This window comes from Trachypithecus francoisi, unplaced genomic scaffold (assembly GCF_009764315.1).
Source record: "Trachypithecus francoisi isolate TF-2019V2 unplaced genomic scaffold, Tfra_2.0 Lachesis_group17, whole genome shotgun sequence".
NCBI lineage: Eukaryota > Metazoa > Chordata > Mammalia > Primates > Cercopithecidae > Trachypithecus > Trachypithecus francoisi.
Window position 1 is genome coordinate 10,715,082 of NW_022681462.1, and position 24,748 is coordinate 10,739,829.

Below are 24,748 nucleotides of genomic sequence, written 5' to 3' on the forward strand. Positions count from 1 at the left end.
GAACAACCAAATGAAGAGATGGATATGGCAAAGTACAGAGGGAGGGGTGTGGTGCTGCCATGACCTCTGGGTGTGCCACTCTCCCAGCACCTCCTGGTGTTCAGCAGAAAGGAAATTCATCAAATCTTAGTGTTTAAATTTTTAAAAAATATTTTTCAAATACACTTTTTCTTTTTTTCCTTCCTCACATACAGAACCTCTCCACATACCACATTTCTTGCAGCTATAAAGTCACTTGATGTTGGCTACATACCATTTTATCTCTAAAACTCTGTTGACATCAAAATATGACAGTGTTATATCCATAAAATATTTGCATAGCACAGCATATTAAGCTTTAGACACTTAACAATGAAACCACATAAAAAAAGGACAAGACCCCCATCCTACATGTTTGGAATCAGGTGTTCACCCGTCCCTATCTGGCAACTGTACACTGGTTCACAGGACAGCAGAGGCAACAGGCAGTTACTTCAGAGGACATTGAACACTACGATCTGGAAGCGCGTTATGATGTAACCCAGGGTCATGTACCACACATCTTTCTCCAAGGTGGTCTCATAATTCTAGAATGGAAAGTCCAGCTGATAGAAAATGAAGACAGACAACACAACATTTACTCTGTGGAGATATCCTACTCATCCTATGCACATGCTGTGATTTTGAACATAGCTCATCCCAAAAACTTGTCACGATCATCCTGACTTTTTAGGTTGGCTCATCCATCAATCTTGCCCTCAACTGTTACTTCTTTCCCAGTATCGTTAGGAGCAAAGCTGACCTGAACAGTAACCAATGGCTGTAGATACCCCACATGCAGTTTTTTTCCCATAATATGGGAAATATTTTAAGTCCATAATTCCATTATGAGGATAAAATGCTACATTTGGTATATTTTCATTCTTCGAAACACACTGTATCCTTGGCACTCCTTCAGGCTTTAATCCAATTATTCTGTTTATTTTCACAAGAATACAAGAGTTTCCTTGAGAATAGCCAAAATCAGGATCATTCATACCACTGCATGCTTGAAGTAACGAAATAGGAAACTGACATGCAACATAAACTGGACCTTTCTGTTCAGAAAGTGCTCCATCAGGACAGACTGTGAGGTTCTTCTGTTCTTCTAAAGTATATGGTTTTAGAAACTTCTTTTTTTTTTTTTTTTTTTGAGACGGAGTTTCGCTCTGTCACCCAGGCTGGAGTGCAGTGGCCGGATCTCAGCTCACTGCAAGCTCTGCCTCCCGGGTTCACGCCATTCTCCTGCCTCAGCCTCCCGAGTAGCTGGGACTACAGGCGCCCGCCACGTCGCCCGTGGTTTTTTGTATTTTTAGTAGAGACAGGGTTTCACCATGTTAGCCAGGATGGTCTCGATCTCCTGACCTCGTGATCCGCCCGTCTCAGCCTCCCAAAGTGCTGGGATTACAGGCTTGAGTCACCGCGCCCGGCCTAGAAACTTCTTAAGGTCTTCAATGTACCCTGCCTACGAAGTTGGATCAGACCTACTGAATGTATATTCCAATGCAGTCACTGGTTTTGGAAAAACCGTAAGTCCTGGGCTAGGAATCTGGTCACGGTATTTTGGAACCTCATCGTTGAGAGTCTGAAGCATAACCCACATCTTGAATGAGAAGAGTGCAGCCAGGAACCCATAAAAAACTAGGAGAAGAGCAAGATCAAACCCAAGCTGCTGGCGGTGCGCCCCAGGAATTCTCCGGTGGTCAGGTTGTATACGAAGAGCTTCCACTGGGCGAGGCTCTGGTTGAGGGACTTCTCGTTCTTCGTCACGGTGTGCGCGCGGACCGCGAGGGGAGCGGAGGCCGCCGGGATGCAGGCGGGGAGGGCAGCGGGGTTGGAGACGGCGAGGGCAGCGGGGTTGGAGACGGCGAGGGCAGCGGGGATGGAGGCGGCGAGGGCAGCGGGGGCGCGTCCGGGCTCCGGCGGCGCAGCCCGGCGACTGCAGGGGAGGGTGGGACGGCCGGGAACACCTCCTCGTTACTGGGAGTACTCGAGCCGACTGCAGTGTTTAAATTTTTAATAGAGCTACATTTCTTGCAGCCTCAGCCCTTCCAGATGTTGGTGGGTGGGGCTTAAGTTCCAACCCTCTAATCCTCTAATCACCTGGACTTTCTGGTGACCAGCCCCATCCTGAAGCTATCTACAGGCCCGCCCTAAGCAGATTCATTAGCATAAACTCAAGACTTATCAAAGGAATTAATTATGAATAACAAAACTCCTCCTAGCACTCAGGATATTTCTAGGATTTTAAAAGTTCTGGGGCAGAAACTAACCAAATACATTTTATACCACATCATGTCTCTTTAGTCTTCTTTACTCTAGAATAGTTTCTCAGTCTCAGTCTGTCTTTTTCTTTCTTTCATTTTTATTTATTTAAAAAGAATTTTTTTGTTTTTTTGAGATGGAGTTTCACTGTTGCTGTCCAGGCTGGAGTGCAGCGGCACAATCTCTGCTCACGACAACCTCCACCTCCAGGGTTCAAGCGGTTCTCCTGCCTCAGCCTCCCAAGTAGCTAGGATTACAGGCGTACACCACCACGACTAGCTAATTTTGTATTTTTAGTAGAGACGGGGTTTCCCCATGTTGGTCAGGTCTTGAACCCCCAACCTCAGGTGATCCGCCAGCCTCAGCCTCCCAAACTGCTGAGATTACAGGTGTCAGCCACCGCACCTGACCTTTAATGTTTTAATTCTTTTTATTGTAATATTTTTTCTGTAGATTATTTTGAATTTTCTTGAAATGCAAGTATGTCAATTCCATACAATTGAGGAGAAAGAGAGAGACCCTCTCATATTGTTTTATATTGTTTTATACTCAGTACCTGTTTTAAGAAAAAAACAAGGAACTAAAACCAAAAACAGGCAGCCCGGTGCCAGGCCCAAAACCAGGCCTGGGCCTGCCTGGCCTAAACCCAGTAGTTAAAAATCAACTAATAACTTAGAAACTGATATTATTCATAGATTCCAGGCGTTGTATAAAAGAAGGTAGTGAAACTCCCGGCCCTGTTTTGTTTTTCTCTGACCACTGGTGCATGCAGCCCCTGTCACATACCCCCTGCTTGCTCAAATCAATCACGACGCTTTCATGTGAAATCTTTAGTGTTGTGAGCCCTTAAAAGGGACAGAAATTGTGCACTCGGGAAGCTTGGATTTTAAGGCAGTAGCTTGCCGATGCTCCCAGCTGGATAAAACCCTTCCTTCTACAACTCGGTGTCTGAGATGTTTTATCTGCTGCTTGTCCTGCTACATAATGACAGTTTTTTCCTTCTGTTTTGAGCCTTATACATTTTATTTTTTCTTGCCTTCTGTATTTGCTAGGACAATGTAGAGATAGTGGATATCATTGTCTTGCTCCCAACTTCAAGAGGAAAAACTTTGATATTTTACTACTATTTTACTATTTAATATGATATTTGCTATAGTTTTTCATTGAGTCACTTATCAGATTAGGGAAGATCTTTTCTATCCATTGACATTAGAATTTTTTTTTTTTTTTTGGAGAGAAAGTCTTGCTCCATCTCCCAGGCTGGAGTGCGGTGGCACAGCCTCGGCTCACTGCAACCTCTGCCTCCCAGGTTCAAGTGATTCTCCTTCCTCAGCCTCCTGAGTAACTAGGACTACAGACATGCACCGCCACACTCAGCTAATTTTGTGTTTTTAGTAGAGACAGGGTTTTGCCATTTTGGTCAGGCTAGTCTCAAACTCCTGACCTCAGGTGATCCACCCGCCTCGGCCTCCCAAAGTGCTGGGATTACAGGCATAAGCCACTGCGCCCGTGCGCCCGGCCTTTTCTTTTTTGTTGTTGTTTTGTTTTGTTTGAGATTGAGTATTGCTCTGTTGCCCAGGCTGCAGTGCAGTGGAGCAATCTCAGCTCACTACAGCCTCCAGCTCTCAGGTTCAAGAGATTCTCGTGCCTCAGTCACCTGAGTAGCTAGGATTACAGGCATGTGCCACCACACCTGGATACTTTTTCTATTTTTTGTAAAGATGGAGTTTTGCCATGTTGGCCAGGCTGGTCTCAAACTCCTGGCCTCAAGTGATCCACCCTCCTCAGCCTCCCAAAGTGCTGGGATTACAGGCGTGTGCCACCATATCTGGCTTGTTTTTGTATTTTTTAGTAGAAAGGGGGTTTTGCCATGGTCTCAAACTCCCTGCCTCAAGTGATTTGCCTGCCTCAGCCTCCCAAAATGCCAGGATTACAAGCATGAGCCACGGCAGTCAGTCTAGGTTCTTTCTTTTTCTTTTCTTTTTTTTTTTTGAGATGGAGTCTGGCTCGGTTGCCCAGGCTGGAGTGCAGTGGCTCAGTCTCGGCTCACTGCAACCTCTGCCTCCCGGGTTCAAGCGATTCTCCTGCTTCAGCCTCCCGAGTAGCTGGAATTACAGGTGCCTGCCACTACGCCTGGCTAATCTTTGAATTTTAGTAGAAATGGGGTTTCGCCATGAGGCTGGTCTCAAACTCCTGACCTCAGGCAATCCGCCCCCCTTGGCCTCCTGAAGTGCTAGGATTATAGGCATGAGCCACTGTGCCTGGCCCCTAGGTTCTTATTTTTAAGAGTAAATTGCGGCCAGGGGTTCTTATTTTTAAGAGTAAATTATGGCTGGGCAAGGTGGCTCCCGCCTATAATCCCAGCACTTTGGGAGGCCGAGGAGGGTGGATCACCTGAGATAAGAAATTCGAGACCAGCCTGGGCAACGTGACGAAACCCAATCTCTACTAAAATACAAAAATTAGCCAGGCGTGGCGGTGCACGCCTGTAATCCCAGCTACTGGGTAGGCTGAGGGAGGAGAATCGCTTGAACCCGGGAGGCAGAGGTTGCAGTGAGCCTAGACTGAGCCACTGCACTCCAGCCTGGGCAAACAACAGTGAAACTCCATCTCAAAATAAATAAATAAATAAAAAAGACTAAATTGCAATTACCCCAAATGGTTTTTTTAATCCTAACTACAATTTGGCCCAGGTTATGGTCAATTTTAGTAATGTGTCTAGTTCCCTTTCCCAAACACTATGACCATATAACAAATCGCCCATAAAATTAATTGTTTTGAACAACAATCATTTTTACCTCTCATGGTTTCTATGTGTCAAGAATTCTAGAGCAGCTCAAGGGCAGTTCTGCTCAAGGTCTCTCATGAGATTGCAGCCTGACTGGTTGGGGTTAGCTTATCTCAAAGGTTCTTCATTTACATGCCTGGTGCCTATGCTGAGGAGACTCCAACAGCTAGGTACTGGAACACCTGGGGCTCCTCAGACATCCCTTTTAACTCTGGGTGGTGTCTCCTGCAAGGCAGCTTGAAGGTAATTAGATTTACATAACAGCTCAGGGGTTCCCAAGGTAGGTGCCCTAATAGAGAGGCAGGGAGAAGCTGTTTTATGACCTAATCTTTTATGACCTAATCTTATAAGTCACATGGCATCATTCCACTAGATTTTTTTGGTTGAGGTAGACACAAAAGGTTACTCAGGTTTAAGGGTAGGGAACATAGACCCATCTCTCAAAGGAGGAATATCCAGTCACATTGTAAGGAGAACATGTGGAATCAGATATGTACTGCCATGGCAGTCTTAGAAAATGCAGCTTGCCACAGCAGCATCCCACAAGTCCCACAAGCAGCCTGATGGCCATCTTTGCCATCAGACCCAGCTCTAGCTTTTGTTTTTTTTTTTTTTTTTTGAGACGGAGTCTCGCTCTATCGCCCAGGCTGGAGTGCAGTGGCCGGATCTCAGCTCACTGCAAGCTCCGCCTCCCGGGTTTATGCCATTCTCTCGCCTCAGCCTCCCGAGTAGCTGGGACTACAGGCGCCCGCCACATCGCCCGGCTAATTTTTTGTATTTTTTTAGTAGAGACGGGGTTTCACCGTGTTAGCCAGGATGGTCTCGATCTCCTGACCTCGTGATCCACCCGTCTCGGCCTCCCAAAGTGCTGGGATTACAGGCTTGAGCCACCGCGCCCGGCCTAGCTTTTGTATTAGGTCACATATGTCCCTTTTTTTCTCTGCCCCCAGCAGCATAGTGCCCACTTCATTGTCTTTCATGTACAGTCACACTCTGGAGTCCCACAGTCCTTGCGCTTAAGGGCAAGGTCTTTTCTTGTTTGTTTCTTGTTTCTTTGGCTGGAGGGCAGTGATGTAAACATGGCTCACTGCAGACTAAACCTCTTGGACTCAAGTGATCCTCCCACCTCAGCCCTGCCAAGTAGCTGGGAGCACAGGCACGTGCCACCACACCCAGCTGATTTTTGTATTTTTTGTAGAGATGGGGTTTCGCCATGTTGCTTGTTGCAGGTGAGTGGCAACTATCTAAGATTGCTATCACGCAGGCGGTAAAGGAATTTACCAAGACAGTTGTTGGTAAAGAAAGGCAGATTTATTATAGAAAGTATGAAAAAAGCCGGGTGCGGTGGCTCACACCTGTAATCCCAGCACTTAGGGAGGCTGAGGTGGGCAGATCATGAGGTCAGGAGTTAGAGACCAGCCTGGCCAAGATGATGAAACCCCATCTCTACTAAAAATACAAAAGTTAGCCGGGTGTGGTGGCCCATGCCTGTAATCCCAGCTACTCAGGAGGCTGAGACAGGAGAATCACCTGAGCGTGGGAGGTTGAGGTTGCGGTGAGCCGAGATCCCTCCATTGCACTTCAGCCTGGGCGACAAGAGCCAGACTCCATCTCAAAAAAAAAGAGAGAGACAGTATGAAAATACATTGCAAGGATGCAAGGGGCAGGTCCGTGAGAGAGGGGCAGACTGCAAGGAGACAAAGGCTTGCTGGCTATAGGATGGTACTGTGTGCTGACAAGGGCTTAGAGCAGTGCTGATAACACCAAGGTTGCAACGAGCTAATTAATCTGCAGGTGTCTTGTGATAAATTGGGTGCAGGAGAGCTACATATCCTGGACCATGAAGAAAGGCAGACCCACAGGTTATGTGCTTTTGCTTTCTCTTGGTCTTGCCAGCCTGACTCCTTTTCCCTAGATAGGACTCCACATTGCCCAGGCTGGTCTCCAACTCCTGAGCTCAAGCAATCCTCCCCACTCAGCCTCCCAAATGCTGGTATTACAGGCAACAGCCCCTGTACCCGGCTTTTTTTTTTTTTTTTAAGACATGGTCTCACTCTGTCACCCAGGCTGGAATGCAGTGGTGCAATCACTGCTTGCTGTAGCTTTGACCTTCCCCGGCTCAGGCTGTCCTCCTGCCTCAGCCTCCTGAGTAGCTGGGACTACAGGCACGTACCACCCTATTGTCTAATAGTTTATTTTCAGTAGAGACAAGGACTCACTATGTTGTCCAGGCTGGTCTCAAATTCCTGGCTTCAAGTGATCTCCTGCCTCAGCCGCCCGAAGTACTGAGATTATAAGCCTGAGCCACCGCACCTGGCCTAAGAGAGGTTCTTAAGCTTCTCTCGCCGGGCGCGGTGGCTCAAGCCTGTAATCCCAGCACTTTGGGAGGCCGAGACGGGCGGATCACGAGGTCAGGAGATCGAGACCATCCTGGCTAACACGGTGAAACCCCGTCTCTACTAAAAATACAAAAAACTAGCCGGGCGACGAGGCGGGCGCCTGTAGTCCCAGCTACTCGGGAGGCTGAGGCAGGAGAATGGCGTGAACCCGGGAGGCGGAGCTTGCAGTGAGCTGAGATCCGGCCACTGCACTCCAGCCTGGGCGGCAGAGCGAGACTCCGTCTCAAAAAAAAAAAAAAAAGCTTCTCTCAGATACCCTCCCTGGGATTTTGAAGGGTAAGGGAGAGCCCCTGTGGGCTTGAGAAATGGGTGTCACACATCACCCAGGCTAGAGGTCCTGAGAAATGTCATTACACCCCTGGGACCCCTGAATGTATCTTCATGCCAAGGCACCAGGATGAAGTTCCTTCCTCAATGCCTTAGACATTTCTTCAGTGAGGGCCTCCTATCCTCAGGACTGTTTTAGGAGCTTGCAGCACAATGATAAAGAAAGAAGCCACTGCTCCAGAAGGAACTCACAGTGGAGAGAGGCATCTATAAACTCGTGGGAGTATCATCCAGAGATCACAGGGAACATTTAAAAACGTGAAGGCAAGAAGTATTATGGGCCGGGCGCGGTGGCTCAAGCCTGTAATCCCAGCACTTTGGGAGGCCGAGACGGGCGGATCACGAGGTCAGGAGATCGAGACCATCCTGGCTAACACGGTGAAACCCCGTCTCTACTAAAAATACAAAAACTAGCCGGGCGACGTGGCGGGCGCCTGTAGTCCCAGCTACTGGGGAGGCTGAGGCAGGAGAATGGCGTAAACCCGGGAGGCGGAGCTTGCAGTGAGCTGAGAACCGGCCACTGCACTCCAGCCTGGGCGGCGCAGAGCGAGACTCCGCCTCAAAAAAAAAAAAAAAAAAAAAAAAAAAGAAGTATTATGATCGGGTTTGTACCTCACTATGTGAAAGCAAAACTACTCGTGTCCTTTACTGCCAGGAACAAGGCATAGTCAGTTGCAATTTGTGTACAAAATCTCCATTACAATGTATTAGACCTGAGGGGGATTTATCTGATATGAGACCTCGTTGACAATCATCCAGGCTAGGTTTGTTTCTGTATATACCAGGAAGCATACACTGAAGAAAACCTGCAACAGAATGGAGTTTGTTTTCCTCAGTTAGGAAAACAGGATGAGGAGTTGGAGTAGCAACAAACTCATCTTCTAATGAATTTACTTCAAATTCTTTTCCTTTTTTTTTTTTGAGACAGAGTTTCACTCTTGTTGCCCAGGCTGGAGTGCAATGGCATGATCTCGGCTCACTGCAACCTCTGCCTCCTGGGTTCAAGTGATTCTCCTGCCTTAGCCTTCCGAGTAGCTGGGATTACAGGCATGTGCCACCACGCCTGGCTAATTTTTTGTATTTTTGGTAGAGATGGGGTTTTTCCATGTTGGCCAGGCTGGTCTCGAACTCCTGACCTCAGGTGATCCACCAGCCTCAGCCTCCCAAAGTGCTGGGATTACAGGCGTGAGCCACCATGCCCGGCCTACTTCAAATTCTTAATTAACTTTCACCATTCCAACAGACAAGCTAATTTGATTCCCTAGCTATGAGAAATGGCCATAGCAACATCCTTAGTTAAATGTTTAGAAAATGTCTGATTTCTTAAAAATGCAAGGAATAATCCAGTCCAGGTGGCACTTGCCTGTAATTCCACCTATCCTGGAGGCTGATAAAGGAGGATCATTTGTGCAAGGCTCTTGTATTGGTTCAAACCCTGAAAGGGCACCAACAAACACAAGGCGGTGTGGAGCAACACGCTGTTTTAATGAGCGCCTGGATGCAGGCAGGCTGAGGCCTAATATGGCGTCAGCACCAAAAGAGGATGGAGCAGGGGTTTTATAGTCTCCTGTAAACAGGAAGTGTCTCAGTCTGATGTACGGATAGCCTCTCTCTCTGTCTTCAGGGGATAGTGTCTTCCAGCCAGCTCTCTTCCTGCTTCTGCTATCTTGCTGACGCACACTACTGGCGCAAGTGGCCTTGCGCCTTGGGACTGGGCCCGAAGAGGGAGGAGTTATTCATTCCCTTAAGCTTTCATGCCCTGGAGAGAATCTTTCAATTTGAGGCCAGGAATTCGAGGCTGCAGTGAGCTATGATCATGCCTGTGAATAGCTACTGCACTCTCACCTGGGCAACATAGTAAGACCTTGTCTCCAAATAATATAAATCTAGGCCCTGCACATGGCTCAAATCTGTAATCCCAGCACTTTGGGAGACCAAAGTGTGTGGATCACTTGAGGTCAGGAGTTTGAGCCAGCCTGGTCAACATGGTGGAATCCTGTCTCTACTAAAAATACAAAAATTAGCTGGGTGTGGTGGTGCACACCTGTAATCCCAGCTACTCAGGAGGCTGAGGCAGGAGAATCACTTGCACCTGGGAGGTGGAGGTTGCAGTGAGTCGAGATCACACCACTGCCCTCCAGCCTGGGCAATAGAGCGAGACTTTGTCTCAAAAGAAAAAATAGAAGTCCTACAACAGTGCTTAAGTATTTTCACAATAGGCCTTCCTGGAATCCAGAACAACAGCAGTAATTCCTGGTAGGACTGTCTTTTCCTGCACCATAACCTACATCAGACATAGAAACTGTACACCTGATTGATTCAGGAAATCAAAGTAATAAAACTGCCAGTGACAATGCAGCCAAGTGATTAGAAGAAGGCTGGTTGAAAATTTAAACACCCTTTTTACTCATTAATCTCCAATTGCTTAAGACAAACAAAAAGCAAAATTAACATGATTGTAAACTAAGCACTTGTGTGCTGTGGCTAGCGTTTTGGCCTGCTGAGAGAGAATGAGTTGATCAAAGCAAGTGAGTCAGCTAAGAACTGTGGGACCAGTGCTGCTTCGGGGAGTGCACAGCTAGGATCCATTAACCAGCATGTTTCAGAAAGAGGTGAATACCGTAATTAATCTTGGCTTCAATTTGGAGGGAAGCAGAAAACCTACCTCCCTGTCCACTGAGTTTATACATTAATCCCCTGAGTTCTGGGGGAAAGTTTTAACATTGGAATAAAGACTTTTCCTGCCCTTCCTAATGTGTGGAGAACAAACGTTTGGGAAGGATGGCTGAGTTCCTTAACTTCAGCAGTTAAGATGCCTCCTAGGAAAGCTGTGGATCACTGCCTTGTTTGGTTTGACACATCTAAGCTCACAGACCAAAGGCTCTTCCAATGAAGTTAGCGGGTTTTTTAATGCAAGAAAACAGGGAGCCTCATCTTACAAACATAAATCATGAAAATCCAGAGACTTGGAATTGGGAAGTTTTTCTAAGGGCAAACTCATCTAATTAATGGGCTCTTGAATTGCTTAAAGCATGTCCAGGACTTTATTATTCTAGGTACAGGAAAATGAATAGATACCTGACTTTGCACCAAACTATTTTTAAGAAAAAAAAGGTGGCCGAGCGCGGTGGCTCAAGCCTGTAATCCCAGCACTTTGGGAGGCCGAGACGAGCGGATCACGAGGTCAGCAGATCGAGACCATCCTGGCTAACACGGTGAAACCTCGTCTCTACTAAAAAAATACAAAAAACTAGCCGGGCGAGATGGCGGGCGCCTGTAGTCCCAGCTACTCAGGAGGCTGAGGCAGGAGAATGGCGTGAACCCGGAAAACGGAGCTTGCAGTGAGCTGAGATCCGGCCACTGCACTCCAGCCCGGGCAACAGAGTGAGGCTCCACCTCAAAAAAAAAAAAAAAAAGAAAAAGAAAAAAAAGGCTACAAGTTGTACAAATATCTGCACCAGCCACGGAAACTTCATATTAGAAACACAGGAAGCTGTGCGCGGTGGCTCACGCCTGTAATCCCAGCTCTCTGGGAGGCCAAGGCAGGTGGATCATGAGGTCAGGATATTGAGACCATCCAGGCCAACATGGTGAAACCCCGTCTCTACTAAAAATACAAAAATTAGCTGGGCATGGTGATACACGCCTGTAGTCCCAACTACTTGGGAGGCTGAGGCAGGAGAATTGCTTGAACCTGGGAGGCAGAGGTTGCAGTGAGCTGAGATAGCGCCACTGCAGTCCAGCCTGGGGACAGAGAGAGACTCCATCTCCAAAAAAACAAACAAACAAAACAAAACAAAACAAAACAAAAAACAAAAAAACCCCAGGAATTTATGCTAAAATTAAATGCTAAATGAACTGGGTAGCAAAATAAAAACCAAACCACGCAAGGCAATCTTTCCTCAGAGACAGCAAATTATAAGTATAAACCAGAGATGCTACAAGGTGCCCTCTGACATCCATATATACATATATACACCAGCAGTCCAGGCAGCAATAGCACCCCAGCCAGACCTAGCTGTGTACCATGCCCTATTAGGAATGGAAGGATGCCCTTCCTAACGGTGAAGGCTCAGGGTCTAGGGGTGCCTCAGGCACCGTGGCCTTAGGCGCATGGCCTTATCTTGCATTAGGACTACAGGTCCTAAGGCTTCTTGTATCTCTGCTGCTAAGGGACTTGCACTCAGCATACTCTGCTGTTCTAAGTAGGCATCCCACTTCACTAAATTAGATGTCTGTGTTGTCCCAGTCCAGCAGATCATTACCTATGAACACACCCATCCTGCTACCAGGTAAGTCATCTGCACAACAACTGTAACCCATCCTGCCATGTTCTTATGAGCCTGAAGGGCAGCATATGCAGTCACTGACTGCTTCTTTATTAATGAACACCGGAGCTCAGCTCCCTTCGGCCGTTGGGACTAACAGCCCATTGGCGCTTCCAAGAGCTCTGTGCATTGCTATAGGCCCTATCCAAAACTATCTGTGGTTACATGTACATCTACATGAATGTGGTTACATGAATGGGCACCCTTGGTTTACTACCCAGAAAAGCTATCTCAGCCTCATTATCCCAATCTCAGGCAAGAAGGGTGCTACTGCTTCTAAACCTGCAAGAAAATCAGAGATTGACATAACATTATTAATAAAATCATGACACATGGTGGGGCTGTACATATATCCGTGTGGCAACACAGTAAAAGTCCATTGTTGCCCTCCCATGAAGGCAAATGTTCCAGAAACTGTTCCTGGCTCTCGGTGGTCTGTCCCAGTTCCATTGTCAAATGGTCCATCAAGTCCGTGACAGACGGCACAGCTGCTAACCTGTGCAAAACATCCACTCCCAGAATGTCTTCAGGTACGGCACAAACATACACAGTGCATAAGCAGAGAGCCAAGCGGCCGATGCCAAGATGTAGAGATACAGGTTTCACTTTCACTGACCAGTCTTCATAGCCATCAATAAATGCAGCTCTGCCCAGAAACTTACCCAGGTTCAGGGACCAGTGGATTGCCAAGTCCACACATGGCTCCAGTTGTCTGGTAACCCCTCAGTCAGGTATCTTGGTCAGTCTCTTATAAAACAGAAAAGGCTTTACACTTCTGCCTGACTCCCGCAGGTACTCTCTAAATTGAACGCTCAGGCAGGACCGGCTTGCACACTGGGGAGAAGCAATGTCCTTCTCCTGAATGATTTGCTCTAAATCTGTATACGACTGCCGACATTACTTGCCTAACTCCCACAACTCAGCAGGGGCATGGGCACCACAGGAAATGTGCTTCACCATGGTAGTGGGGTGTGTCTCTGGGCCCACTCTTGGGGCCTAACAGCTGCTCATGCAGTATTTCCTGGCAGACCACTAGGTTAGCCTGCCACGGAGGTTCTTCTTCCTTCCTGTGCTGCATCCCACAGGGACTGGGCACGCACTTCCTGCAGCACAGTCACAAATGCCCATCTGACTCTGCTGGTAAAGGCATGCTTCTTCTCAGTGCTGTGTACTTCCAGGTGCTTCAGCGCCTTCTCCACACTTGCAGGGGACCTGCAAACACATTCATGTACCTTACACTCCACTCCCCTGTCACAGGGGGCTAAAAGAAAAGTTTGTTGACAGTCCTTTTAGGAATTGCAACACTTGGGTGTCCTTTCCTCTTCTGACACCCTTAGTGGTGTCTGAGATCTCAACGAGGCACAAATTAGCCATTTAAGTGTAAAACCTTAAAGGGGAGAGTCCTTTTCCTAGCAATCCTACTCACATTAGAAATATGGCTTCAGCTATCACTCTACCTTCCCCATTCGACTCTGCTCCTCCCTCACAATTTTATAAGAAATCTGCTACATTTCTGAAATTTCACTACTGCCAGCTTTATTCTTTTTTTATTGTATCTGGATCTGATGTCCTACTATTAAAATTTTGATTTGGAGGCCAGATGCAGTGGCTCATGGCTGTAATCCCAGCACTTTGAGAGGCTGAGGTGGGTGGATCACTTGAACCCAGGAATTAGAGACCAGCATGGACAACACAGGGTGACCCCATATCTACAAAAACTAAAAAAAAAAAAAAAAAAAATTAGCCTTGCATGGTTGCAGGCGTGTGGTTCCAGCTACCCTTGGAGGCTGAGGTGGGAGGATTACTGAGCCATAATCAAACTACTGCACTCCAGGAAGACCTTGTCTCAAAAATAAACATTGGTTAGGGATCCACATCAATTTCTGACAACATCCAACTCAGCTCCTGTTTGTTCAAAATCAACCAAGTAAGACCAGACATGAATCCTCTTGGAGCCCATTCAACAATATGTCTTTTTCATTTCATTTGGGTTGTTCAAAGTGAGTGGGGATTCCCTTCATGGTTGCCACCCATTGTGCAATAGGGCTTGGGATGAATTTCACATGGTCATTCAGCTTGAATTAAGGAACAGGCTTTAATAGAAAAACATACAAGCCAAGGGTCACCAAGAGATGACATAGTCACAGAGTCTCCCACCATCCCAGAGGGATGCTAAGGCTATGTGCTATACGTGTTCCAATGGAAGGACGTGTGCCCCCTGAGATGACACCCTCTTAAAATGTGTCAGAATGTGAACACAGAGACTATTTAGAGCCAGGGTGGCTGAGTTTAGGTGCCAGCCGTTTAGGAGTTGTCTGGGAAAGCCAGCAACCCAGCAGAAAGCCATCGTGGGAGAAGCTAAGTGCAGGCTTCCTCCTGTTGATAGAAGGGGAGACCTTAGCCCCACCTGGCACAACATGCAGGCAACCCTAGCACTAGCTCCTAAGATTGTTTTTGGAGGATACTACCGTCAGGTAGGATCACCACACTTTTCTACTCATTCTTTAAAAAGTGCTCACAGCCCACCATATTGACCGGCTAACGACCAGTGCAAGCAATACCATGCTACAATAATCTGCCAGAAAAAAAAAGAAATTCTCCAAGTCAATGAAAGAGTCCAGAGATGAAAAGTTTCAATGGAGTAATTGTATAACATTCAGACACATCAGAATATTTATTAAGTTAGTGAGGGAGAAGGCAAGGTTGACATAGTCTGTCAATTGGGGCAAAAGATGGAGAAATGATGAGATAAAGGCAGATATAAGAAAATAATAGTTGAAATGAATTCATTCAATGAATATTTATTGAGCACCTGTGCTGTTTTGAGGATGACCTGGTGTACAAGACTGAGATGGTCCCTGTCCTACAGCCAAGTAAATAACCCAGTAGTAGATATTTACAAAAGTTAAAATAATATTTTATTTTATTTTATTTCATTGAGATGGAGTTTCACTCTTGTTGCCTGGACTGGAGTGTAATGGCACGATCTCGACTCACTGCAACCTCTACCTCCCGAGTTCAAGCAATTCTCCTGCCTCAGCCTCCCAAGTAGCTGGGATTACAGACATGTGCCACCATGCCCGGATAATGTTGTATTTTTAGTAAAGATGAGGTTTTACCATGTTGATTAGGCTGGTCTCGAACTCCTGTCCTCGGGTGATTCCCCCTCCTTGGCCTCCCAAAGTGCTGGGATTACAGGCATGAGCCACCACACCTGGCCAAGATAATCATTTTTGAAGATTTTTCCCCATGAATTACTTGTACTAACATTTTAACATTCTTCCAAGTTGCAATTCTGTTTATCTGAATGAACTTTTAAAAAAATAATAGAGCCAATGAATGGAATAGAAGCAATAATACTTTTTATAGCAGAACAACAAAAAAGAATGTATCTAATCTTTTAAAAGTACTCAGAAAAAAATAATGTTTAACTTGTTCTATATACATTTTTAGGAAAAAGGCCTAACTTGGAGGAATTTTTAAACTTCAAAAATAAGAATTTCACTGGGCACAGTGGCTAATGCCTGTAACCCCAGCATTTCAGGAGACTGAGGTGGGAGAATCACTTGAGGCCAGGAATTTGAAACCAGCTTGGGCAACATGGCAAGACTGGTCCCTACTAAAAATGAAAAAAAAAAAATTAACCAGGCATGGTGGTGTGCACCTATAGTCTTAGCTACCCTGGAGGCTGAGGCAGGAGAATCTGAGGCAAGAGGATCGCTTGAGTCCAAGTGGTTGAGGCTGCAGTGAGCCATGATCATGCCACTGCACTCCAGCTTGGTCAGCAGAGCAAGATCCTGTCTCAAAAAAAGAAGAATCTTTACAATGTCTAAGATACAACAGCTAATAATAAAACATCTATCAAGCTCTGAAGAAAATGTTATCATGCAGTAGAAGGGTATTTTCAAATAAACCAGAAGAAAATGTATCCCTTTTCTGAATAAGCTGACATTCTAGAGCAGGAAATCATCAAAAGAAAAAATTTAAGAATAGGGAAGTTGTAGCTGGAAGAGACTGGCAGTAAGCACTGAAAACAGTTCATCTGTAGAGATGAGTGTTGATAATTAGTTACATATACATATACACATTTATATCAATAGGACAATGGACAAAAGATATGACTAGGCAATCCACAGAGTAAGAAATATAAATGGCTGGTAAAATATGAAAGATATTCACCACTGGTAAAATATGAAAGATGCTCACCTTTCACCACTGATGAGGGATCTGCAAGTTAAAATCACAAAGAAATAGTACTTTCCAACCTACCAGATTGATTTTTTTAATTTTTAAAAAATACTGGTCAGGCTCGGTGGCTCATGCCTGTAATCCCAACACTTTGGGAGGCCGAGGCAGGAGGATCACCTGAGGTCAGGAGTTTGAGACCAGCCTGGCCAACATGGAGAAACCCCATCTCTACTAAAAATACAAAAATTAGTTGGACATGGTGACTGGTGCCTGTAATCCCAGCTACTTGGGAGGCTGAGGTGGGAGAATCACTTGAACCTGGAAGGTGGAGGTTGCAGTGAGCCAGTATCATGCCACTACACTCCAGCCTGGGTGACAGAGCGAGACTCTACCTAAAAAAATAAAAATTAAAATAAAATAAAATAAAATTTACAGAACCAGCAGCTTGACAGAGGCATTTATTGGCCAAAGTTGGGACAATTTTAGCATCAAAAGAACAATGCCTGTAACAAATTGAAACACATTGACTATATAAAAATCCATGAGTCAGACTGAGCATGATGACTCCCACCTGTAATCCCAGCACTTTGGGAGGCGGGGGAGGGAGGATCACTTGAGGTCAGGAGTTTGAGACCAGCCTGGCAAACATGGCAAAAACCTATCTCTACTAAAAATACAAAATTTAGCCAGGCATGTTGACGCATGCCTGTAATCCCAGCTACTCAGGAGACTGAGGCGGGAGAATAGCTTGAACCTGGGGGACGGAGGTTGCAGTGCGCCGAGATTGCGCCACTGTACTCCAGCCTGGGCAACAGAGCTAGACTCTGTCTCAAATAAATAAATAAATATCCCTGCGTCCATAGAATACTTAAAAAAAAAAAAAGAGTAGGAGGAATAAAATAAGTGAGCAAATAAACAAAAACTTTTCTACAGGTGGCCATTCCACCAAGTTCTTATCTGAAAGGGCAAAGAATTAAGTTATTTGCAGTAACCTATTGCAGAGTAACCTAATAGTCCCAGCTGATGAGCAAGAGCCCTTCTTTCCTGAAAAAGGCTAGCTATCAATGTAGACAGAATTGAAAACAAACAAACAAACAAAAAAACCACAATTTGCAATCCCTAGGGAAATAATTTATTAAGCCACGAATTATCAATGGATGCTGAAACAATTAGGTGAAAGGCTGGGGAGCTGCATATTCATCTGGTGCTAAAGTTATCACCCTGCAGCTTACTAACGAGTTCTAAGATGACTGTCACCACATAGACCCAGTGATCAATCTTAATATCATTAATAATGGGATAAACAGAGCTTCACTATGTGCCTTCTGGTATGATGCAGTATTTAGCCTGAATCTCATCAAGCCTTTAGATCCAACTTTCATTAATAGAAAATACTGAGGTTATTGTTAAATGACACCACAAGGAAACAACCAGAAACATCTAGAAGTTGGAACATTCTAAGGAAATACTAGTCTACTCTCTACAAATCAATGTAACAGGAAAAATGAAAAGCTAGGGAGAAAGTCTGTTCTAGATTAAAATATATTTCAGGATGTTGATAATGGAGGAGACTATGCATATCTTGGGGGAGGCAGCAACCGGGAAATCTTTGTATTTTTTTTTTCAATTTTGCTATGAACCTAAAACTGCTCTTAAAAAATAAAGCCTTTTTTCTTTTTTTTTGAGACAGAGTTTCACTCTGTTGCCCAGGCTGGAGTGCAGTGGTACAGCGATACAATCTTGGCTCACTGCAACCTCCACTCGAGAATCGCTCAAGATCAAGCAATTCTCCTGCTGCAGCCTCCCAAGTAGCTGGGATTACAGGCACCCGCTACCACGCCCAGCTAATTAAAAAATAAAGACTTTGAAGGAAAAAAAAAAGCCATTTCAGAGACCCAACAACTAAATGCAATCATACTTCTTGCTTGGATCACACTATAAACAAACTTGGTACAAAAGATATTTGGGCAACAAAACTTGAGTGTGTTAATATTATTAAGGTGTATAGGAAAGTATTATCATTAGATATGTATATCAAAATATTTAGGAGTAAAATTTTATGTGTTACTTAAAAAGACTTCAATGAAAAATGTGTGAAACATGACAAAATGCTAAAAAAAATTCTACGTGATAGGTGTATGATGTTTATTATATTATTCTCTCTACTTTTTCTGTACATTTATAGTTCTTTTTTATAAGCATGAAAACTTTTTTTTTTTTTTTTTTTTTTTTTTTTTGAGACGGAGTCTTGCTCTGCCACCCGGGCTGGAGTGCAGTGGCCGGATCTCAGCTCACTGCAAGCTCCGCCTCCCGGGTTCACGCCATTCTCCTGCCTCAGCCTCCCGAGTAGCTGGGACTACAGGCGCCCGCCTCGTCGCCCGGCTAGTTTTTTGTATTTTTTTTTTTTTTAAGTAGAGACGGGGTTTCACCGTGTTAGCCAGGATGGTCTCGATCTCCTGACCTCGTGATCCGCCCGTCTCGGCCTCCCAAAGTGCTGGGATTACAGGCTTGAGCCACCGCACCTGGCCGAAAACATTTTTTTTTAAATAGAGTTGGGGTTTCACTGTTGCCCAGGCTGGTCTCAACTCCTGAGCTTAAGGGATCCTCCTGCCTCAGTCTCTCAAGTACTAGGATTGCAACCATAAGCCACCACACCTAGCCAAATTAAAAAGTTGTTTTTTGTTTGTTTGTTTGTTTTCGAGATGGAGTTTCACTCTTGCTGCCCAGGCTGGAGTGCAATGGCGAGATCTCAGCTCACTGCAACCTCCACCTCCTGGGTTCAAGCGATTCTCCAGCCTCGGTTTCCATAGTAGCTGAGACTACAGTCACCCACCACCACACCCAGCTAATTTTTTTTGTATTTTTAGTAGATACGGGGTTTCACCATGTTGGCCAGGCTGGTCTTGAACTCCTGACCTCAGGTGATAAACCCACCTGGGCCTCCCAAAGTGCTGGGATTACAGGTGTGAGCCACTATGCCTGGCCAAAAGTTGTTTTTGGTTGGTGCTTTTTTTTTTTTTTTTTTTTTTTGTGAGACAGAGTCTCCCTCTGTCACCCAGGCTGGAGTGTAGTGGCTCACTGCAACCTCCACATCCCAGGTTCAAGTGATTTTTGTGCCTCAGCCTCCCAAGCAGCTGGGATTACAGACGCGCACCACGACGATCAGCTAATTTTTATATTTTTAGTAGAGACGAGTTTTCACCCTGCTGGCCAGGATGGTCTGGAACTCCTGGCCTCAAGTGATCCACGTGCCTCAGCCTCTCAAAATGCTGGGATTACAGGCCAGAGCCACCACGCCCAGCCACAAAAAAAAACAAAAAACAAACAAACAAAAAACAAACGAAAAACCTGGATATTTGGCTGGGCACAGTGTCTCATGCTTGTAATCCTAGCACTTTGGGAGGCCAAGGAGGGTAGATCACTTGAGGTCAGCAGTTTGAGACCAGCCTTGCCAACATGGCGAAACTCCGTCTCTACTAAAAATACAAAAAATTAGCCCAGCATGGCAGTAGGCACCTGTAATCCCAGCTAGTTGGGAGGCTAAGGCAGAAGAATCACTTGAACTCAGGGATGGAGGTTGCAGTGATGCCATTGCACTCCAGCCTGGGCAACAAGAGCGAAACTCTGTCTCAAAATAAATAATAATACCCAGCATTTGAGAGTGTTTGAGAAAACAGACTATCACATACATATTGGAGTATATACTGGTATAAACTTCTAAGAGAACAATTTCGAATATATACATTTTATTTTACAATATACATATCGGCAGGGCAAGGTAGCTCGTGCCTGTAATCCCGGCACTTTAGGAGACCTAGGCGGATGTATCACTTGAGGTCAGGAGTTTGAGACCAACCTGGCCAACATGGTGAAACTCCATCTCTACTAAAAATACAAAAATTAGCCAGGCATGGTAGCGTGCACCTGTAATGCCAGCCACTAGGGAGGCTGAGGCAGGAGAATGACTTGAACTCAGGAGGTGGACATTGCAGTGAGCCAAGATCACACCACTGCACTCCAGACAGAGGGAGAGTCTGTCTCAAAAATAAAATAAAGGCCAGCCACGGTGGCCCACGCCTGTAATCTCAGCACTTTGGGAGGCTGAGGCAGGCGGATCACCTGAGGTCAGGAGTTCAAGACTAGCCCCGCCAACATGGCAAAATGCTGTCTCTACTAAAAACACAAAAATTAGCTGGGTGTAGTGGTGGGCACCTGTAACCCCAGCTACTTGGGAGGCTGAGGCAGGAGAATGGCGTGAACCCGGGAGGCATAGCTTGCAGTGAGTCGAAACTGTGCCACTGCACTCCAGCCTGGGCCATAGAGCGAGACTCCAACTCAAAAAAAAAAAAAGAAAATACAGTGTTATTTTTTGCGTGTCTGAATTTTTGAACTGAGATTCATATTGTCTATATATACTCTTCTCATTTCATTCTCTTGCAACCCTACTATTTTCATGTTACATATAAGGAAAAAAGGTTTTTTGTCTTTTGTTTGTTTGTTTGAGATGGAGTCTCCCGGGTTCAAGCGATTCTCCTGCCTCAGGCTCCCGAGTAGCTGGGATTACAGGCACGCACCACCAGGCCCGGCTAATTTTTGTATTTTTAGTAGAGACAGGGTTTCACCACGTTGGCCAGGCTGGTCTCAAACTGCCGACCTCAGGTGATCCACCCGCCTCAGCCTCCCAAAGTGCTGGGATTACAGGCGTGAGCCACCGTGCCCGGGCAAAAAAAAAAAAAAAAAAAAAGATGTTTTTAAGTTCATTGTTCTGAAGTGACAAAACTAGAAAGTGCAAAACAAGAACTCAAATTTGGGTCTATCTTGCACTGAAGCCCATGCCAGCTACTACTCTATGCCATCTGGAATAGGCTTTGACTTCTCTCCACCACCTGCACTCAATCCCTCCTCTCAAATCTTGCCGATTTAGACCGAATCCCCTCTTCTAAAAAGGCACTATTGAGGGCCCCCACCACCATGTTTAAATGGCCCTCTTTAGGCCTCCCTTAATACTTTGACACCATCTGTATCACAGACTATACTGTATTTTAATGATCTACGTACAGGTTCTCCATTATATAGTAAACTCTTAAGGGCAGGAATTAAGTATCTGGAGATACTATGAAGTGCTTGACACATAGTAGGTGGTTTCGTTCTACAACAGAAGAATATCACTTATATTTCTATATGACTATTTCCTTCCTAACCTGTGAATGAACTTTATAGGATCAAAGACTATATCTGGTTTTATGCACCATGAAATCATTGCAGCCTAACACACAGCTTGACATAGATCAGGATTTTTGTTTTTTTGAAACAGACTCTTGCTCTGTCGCCTAGGCTGCAGTGCAAATGGCATAATCTCGGCTCACTGCAACCTCCGCCTCTCGGGTTCAAGCAATTCTCCTGCCTCAACCTCCTGAGTAGCTGGAATCACAGGCACGCCATGCACCCAGCTAATTTTTCTATTTTTAGTAGAGATGGGGTCTCACCACGGTAAGAGGCTGGTCTTGAACTCCTGACTTCAAATGATCCACTTGCCTCAGCCTCCCAGAGTGCTGGGATTACAGGCGTGAGCCACCGCGCCAGGCCACATCAGGTTTCTGTTGTTGCTTTTTAAACAAAGATGGTTTTTTACCATGTTGGCCAGGCTGGTCTTGATAGAACTCATGGCCTCAAGTGATCCACCAGCCTTGGCCTCCCAAAGTGCTGGGATTACAGGCAAGAGCCACTGCACCTTGCCCAGGTTTTGAAAAATATTTTTTGTAGTCTTTTTTTTTCTTGAGACAGGGTCTCCTTCTATCACTCTGGCTGGAGTGCAGTGGTGCTGTCCTGGTTCACTACAGCCTCCACCTCCCAGACTCAAGAGATCCTCCCATCCCAGCCTCCTGAGTAGCTGGGACTACAGGCACCGGCCACCACGCCCAGCTATTTTTTTTTTTTTTAACTTTTTGTAGAGACAGGGTCTCACTATGTTGCCCAGGCTGTTCTCAAACTCCTGGCCTCAAGCAATTCTCCCACCTTGGCCTCCCAAAGTGCTGGAATTACAGGTGTGAGACACTGTGTCCTGTCTCAAGAAATATTTTTGAGTGAATTAATCAGCAAGTAATCTTCTCTATTTACTGTGACTCTGAGTTATGTTCAAGGGCAAGCAGTTCTTGACTTCCTTTTCTTTGTAATGATTTAGTGCTTGAAATTACTTCTACCCATCAGCATTTTAAAATTGGTCATTATTTTCCCATTTTCATCCCCACACTCACATAGAACATGATCTCCACTATTTAAAAGTGTAAGATTTTTGTTTCAGCCTGGGATTTATCCTATTGCAAACTGCTAGCTATAATTTTCAACCTTTCTCAGCTAAATGCCAGAATGTCACTAATCAAAGGTGATACTTAGGGGTGAAGTGAACAGTTAAGCCTCCAATTTACAAGCTTGTTTTTCCCTGGGATACTTGTGTTAAAGTCGCACGTTCCTGGGTGTGACACTTTCGAAACAAAAATTTCAACTGGTGAGTTAATTACATATTACTATAATTAAATCAAAGATGTAGGATAATGGAAGCGTTGAAATAGTATTTGCTAGGCAAGGGTGTGATCTTTTTAAAAAATGTATAATATATGCTGCCATTCGAGAAGCAAGGAAAACATTTCCAAATTTCCTTCCAAGCAGTCTACTGGGATTGACAGTACCGCGGCCAAAGGAGGGCACCAAATGCTCCTTCGAACAAACGGTACACCAAAATCCGTGAGCCTGTGGGCGGGGCCCCGGAGCCTCCCGGGACCCAAAGAGAGAGGGGGCGTGGCTGAGGGTGGTCCAGACCTCCAGGGGCGGGGCCGCGGCCGGCGAGAGGCAGGCTGGGAAGCGGCGCCATATTGGCGTCGGCCGCGCTGTATTGTCATAAATAGAGCCGGTTTTGTGGTGTTTTCACTACTCGGTTGGATGCCTCAGCCATAGTAAGTGGGAAAGTGAGGGAGCAAGCGAGCTACAAGCGACCGGAGGAAAGTGAACAGGGGGAGAAGGGAACAGCAAGAACAGGACTCCAGAGCGATAAACACTCGCTGGAGAGGGAGACGCAGGAAGCGATGAAAGAGATGTCTGCGTAAGTGGTGGGGGGCGGCGGTTGGGGTGAGGCGGGTTGGGGTGAGCTGGGGTGGTCCGTATGTGTCCTCTTTTCCGTTCCCTGTCCCTTGCGCCCTGCATGCAGCTCGCCGGGGGTGGTCTCCTTCCCGGCTCCCGGCCGGTCCGCAAGGGCACCTCCCCTAAACCCGGCGGCTTACCTGGCCACCCCTGCACGGACTTGGGGACTCTGGGAGTCCCCAACTGTCCCGCCTCCGAGGACGCCCTCAGAAAAGGATGAGGAGGGAAAGAGGTGCCTGTGTCCGTAGGGAGAAATTGTCGGTCACTCGCCTGCCCCCAGCACTGTCTGAGCCCGTCTGCTCCTGTCTGCATTGGCGCAGATACCATCCCCCTGCCTCCCCCTCCTCCCTTCCCGACCGGCTGTCTCCAGGTCTTCAGGAGTGAAAGACCTATCGCAGCCCGGGAGTTTCTCTTTCATATGAGGCTAAAGTCTTTTCATCGCTGTCCCCATCCTCTCCCTCACCCCATGCCTCCCCACCTACCCACAACATCTACCGGTCTGTACCTCTTGTTCACACTTTGATAAGTCAGAAACAGTTCCCAGACTTGGCAAGATTTTGTTGTAGCTTCTTCCATTTTGGCCTATTAGGAAACAATTTAAACATGCAGAAAAATGCAGAGAATAACATAAGCATCATTTGTGGAGCCACCACCCATTTCTCCCAAAACGTAACTGTACACACACACACACACACACACACACACGGTGTGTATATACATATCTATGTATTTATTTTAAAGAAATCAAGCATTCCAGATACATCTGAAGGACTCTCCTACCTCCTTCTCTGGTCCCAATCATCTCTTGCTCCAGATGTCTCCACAGTCTTGAATTTGATGTTTATTGTTGCTGCGTGTTTTTTATTTTACTTTTTTTTTTTTCGCCCTCGAATCATGGGAGCTGCATGTTTTTTAATGCTATTACTGCATACACATGTGTTCATAATAACTGGCATACTTCTAGTTGTTTTTAAACTATATAGCTGGTATCACACTTGGCATTCTGTAACTTCTTTAGCACAACATAGTGTCTCTGAGCTTTGTTCACGTTAGTATTTTAGTTGTAATTAATTAATATTGTATTGTATTCTATTGTAGGAATGCATCCTAATTTAATTCTTTTCCTGTTAGTGACTATTTTAGGTTATTTCTAAGTTTTTAGTGTTACAGTGTGACAGCGAACATTCTTTTACAGTCTCTTTGTGCGTTTGTAACCAAAATTTCTCTAGGGTGTTTGCCTACAAGTGAAATTGATGGTTTAAAGGGAATGTGGGATTCTGTTTACTTTTCCCTCCCCTCTA

The 24,748-nt window shown here is 45.7% G+C and overlaps 1 protein-coding gene and 1 pseudogene across 3 annotated transcripts in view; one reads left to right on the top strand and one right to left on the bottom strand.

Annotated features, from left to right (window-relative positions):
* Positions 1-457: 457 nt before the first annotated feature.
* LOC117063068 lies at positions 458-23,181 on the bottom strand (annotated as a pseudogene).
* The window catches only part of PAPOLG (poly(A) polymerase gamma), a 41,497-nt gene continuing 39,898 nt past the window's right edge, over positions 23,150-24,748 (top strand). For 2 of the 3 annotated variants that reach the window (XR_004443948.1, XM_033239130.1), the window contains exon 1: positions 23,150-23,409. Coding sequence is in view for 1 of the 3 variants with exons in the window: in XM_033239130.1 (XP_033095021.1) it covers positions 23,393-23,409 (17 nt within the window). In the remaining 2 variants the exon portion in view is untranslated. The remainder of the gene's footprint in view (positions 23,410-24,748) is intronic. The other variant, XM_033239131.1, reaches the window with a different exon arrangement.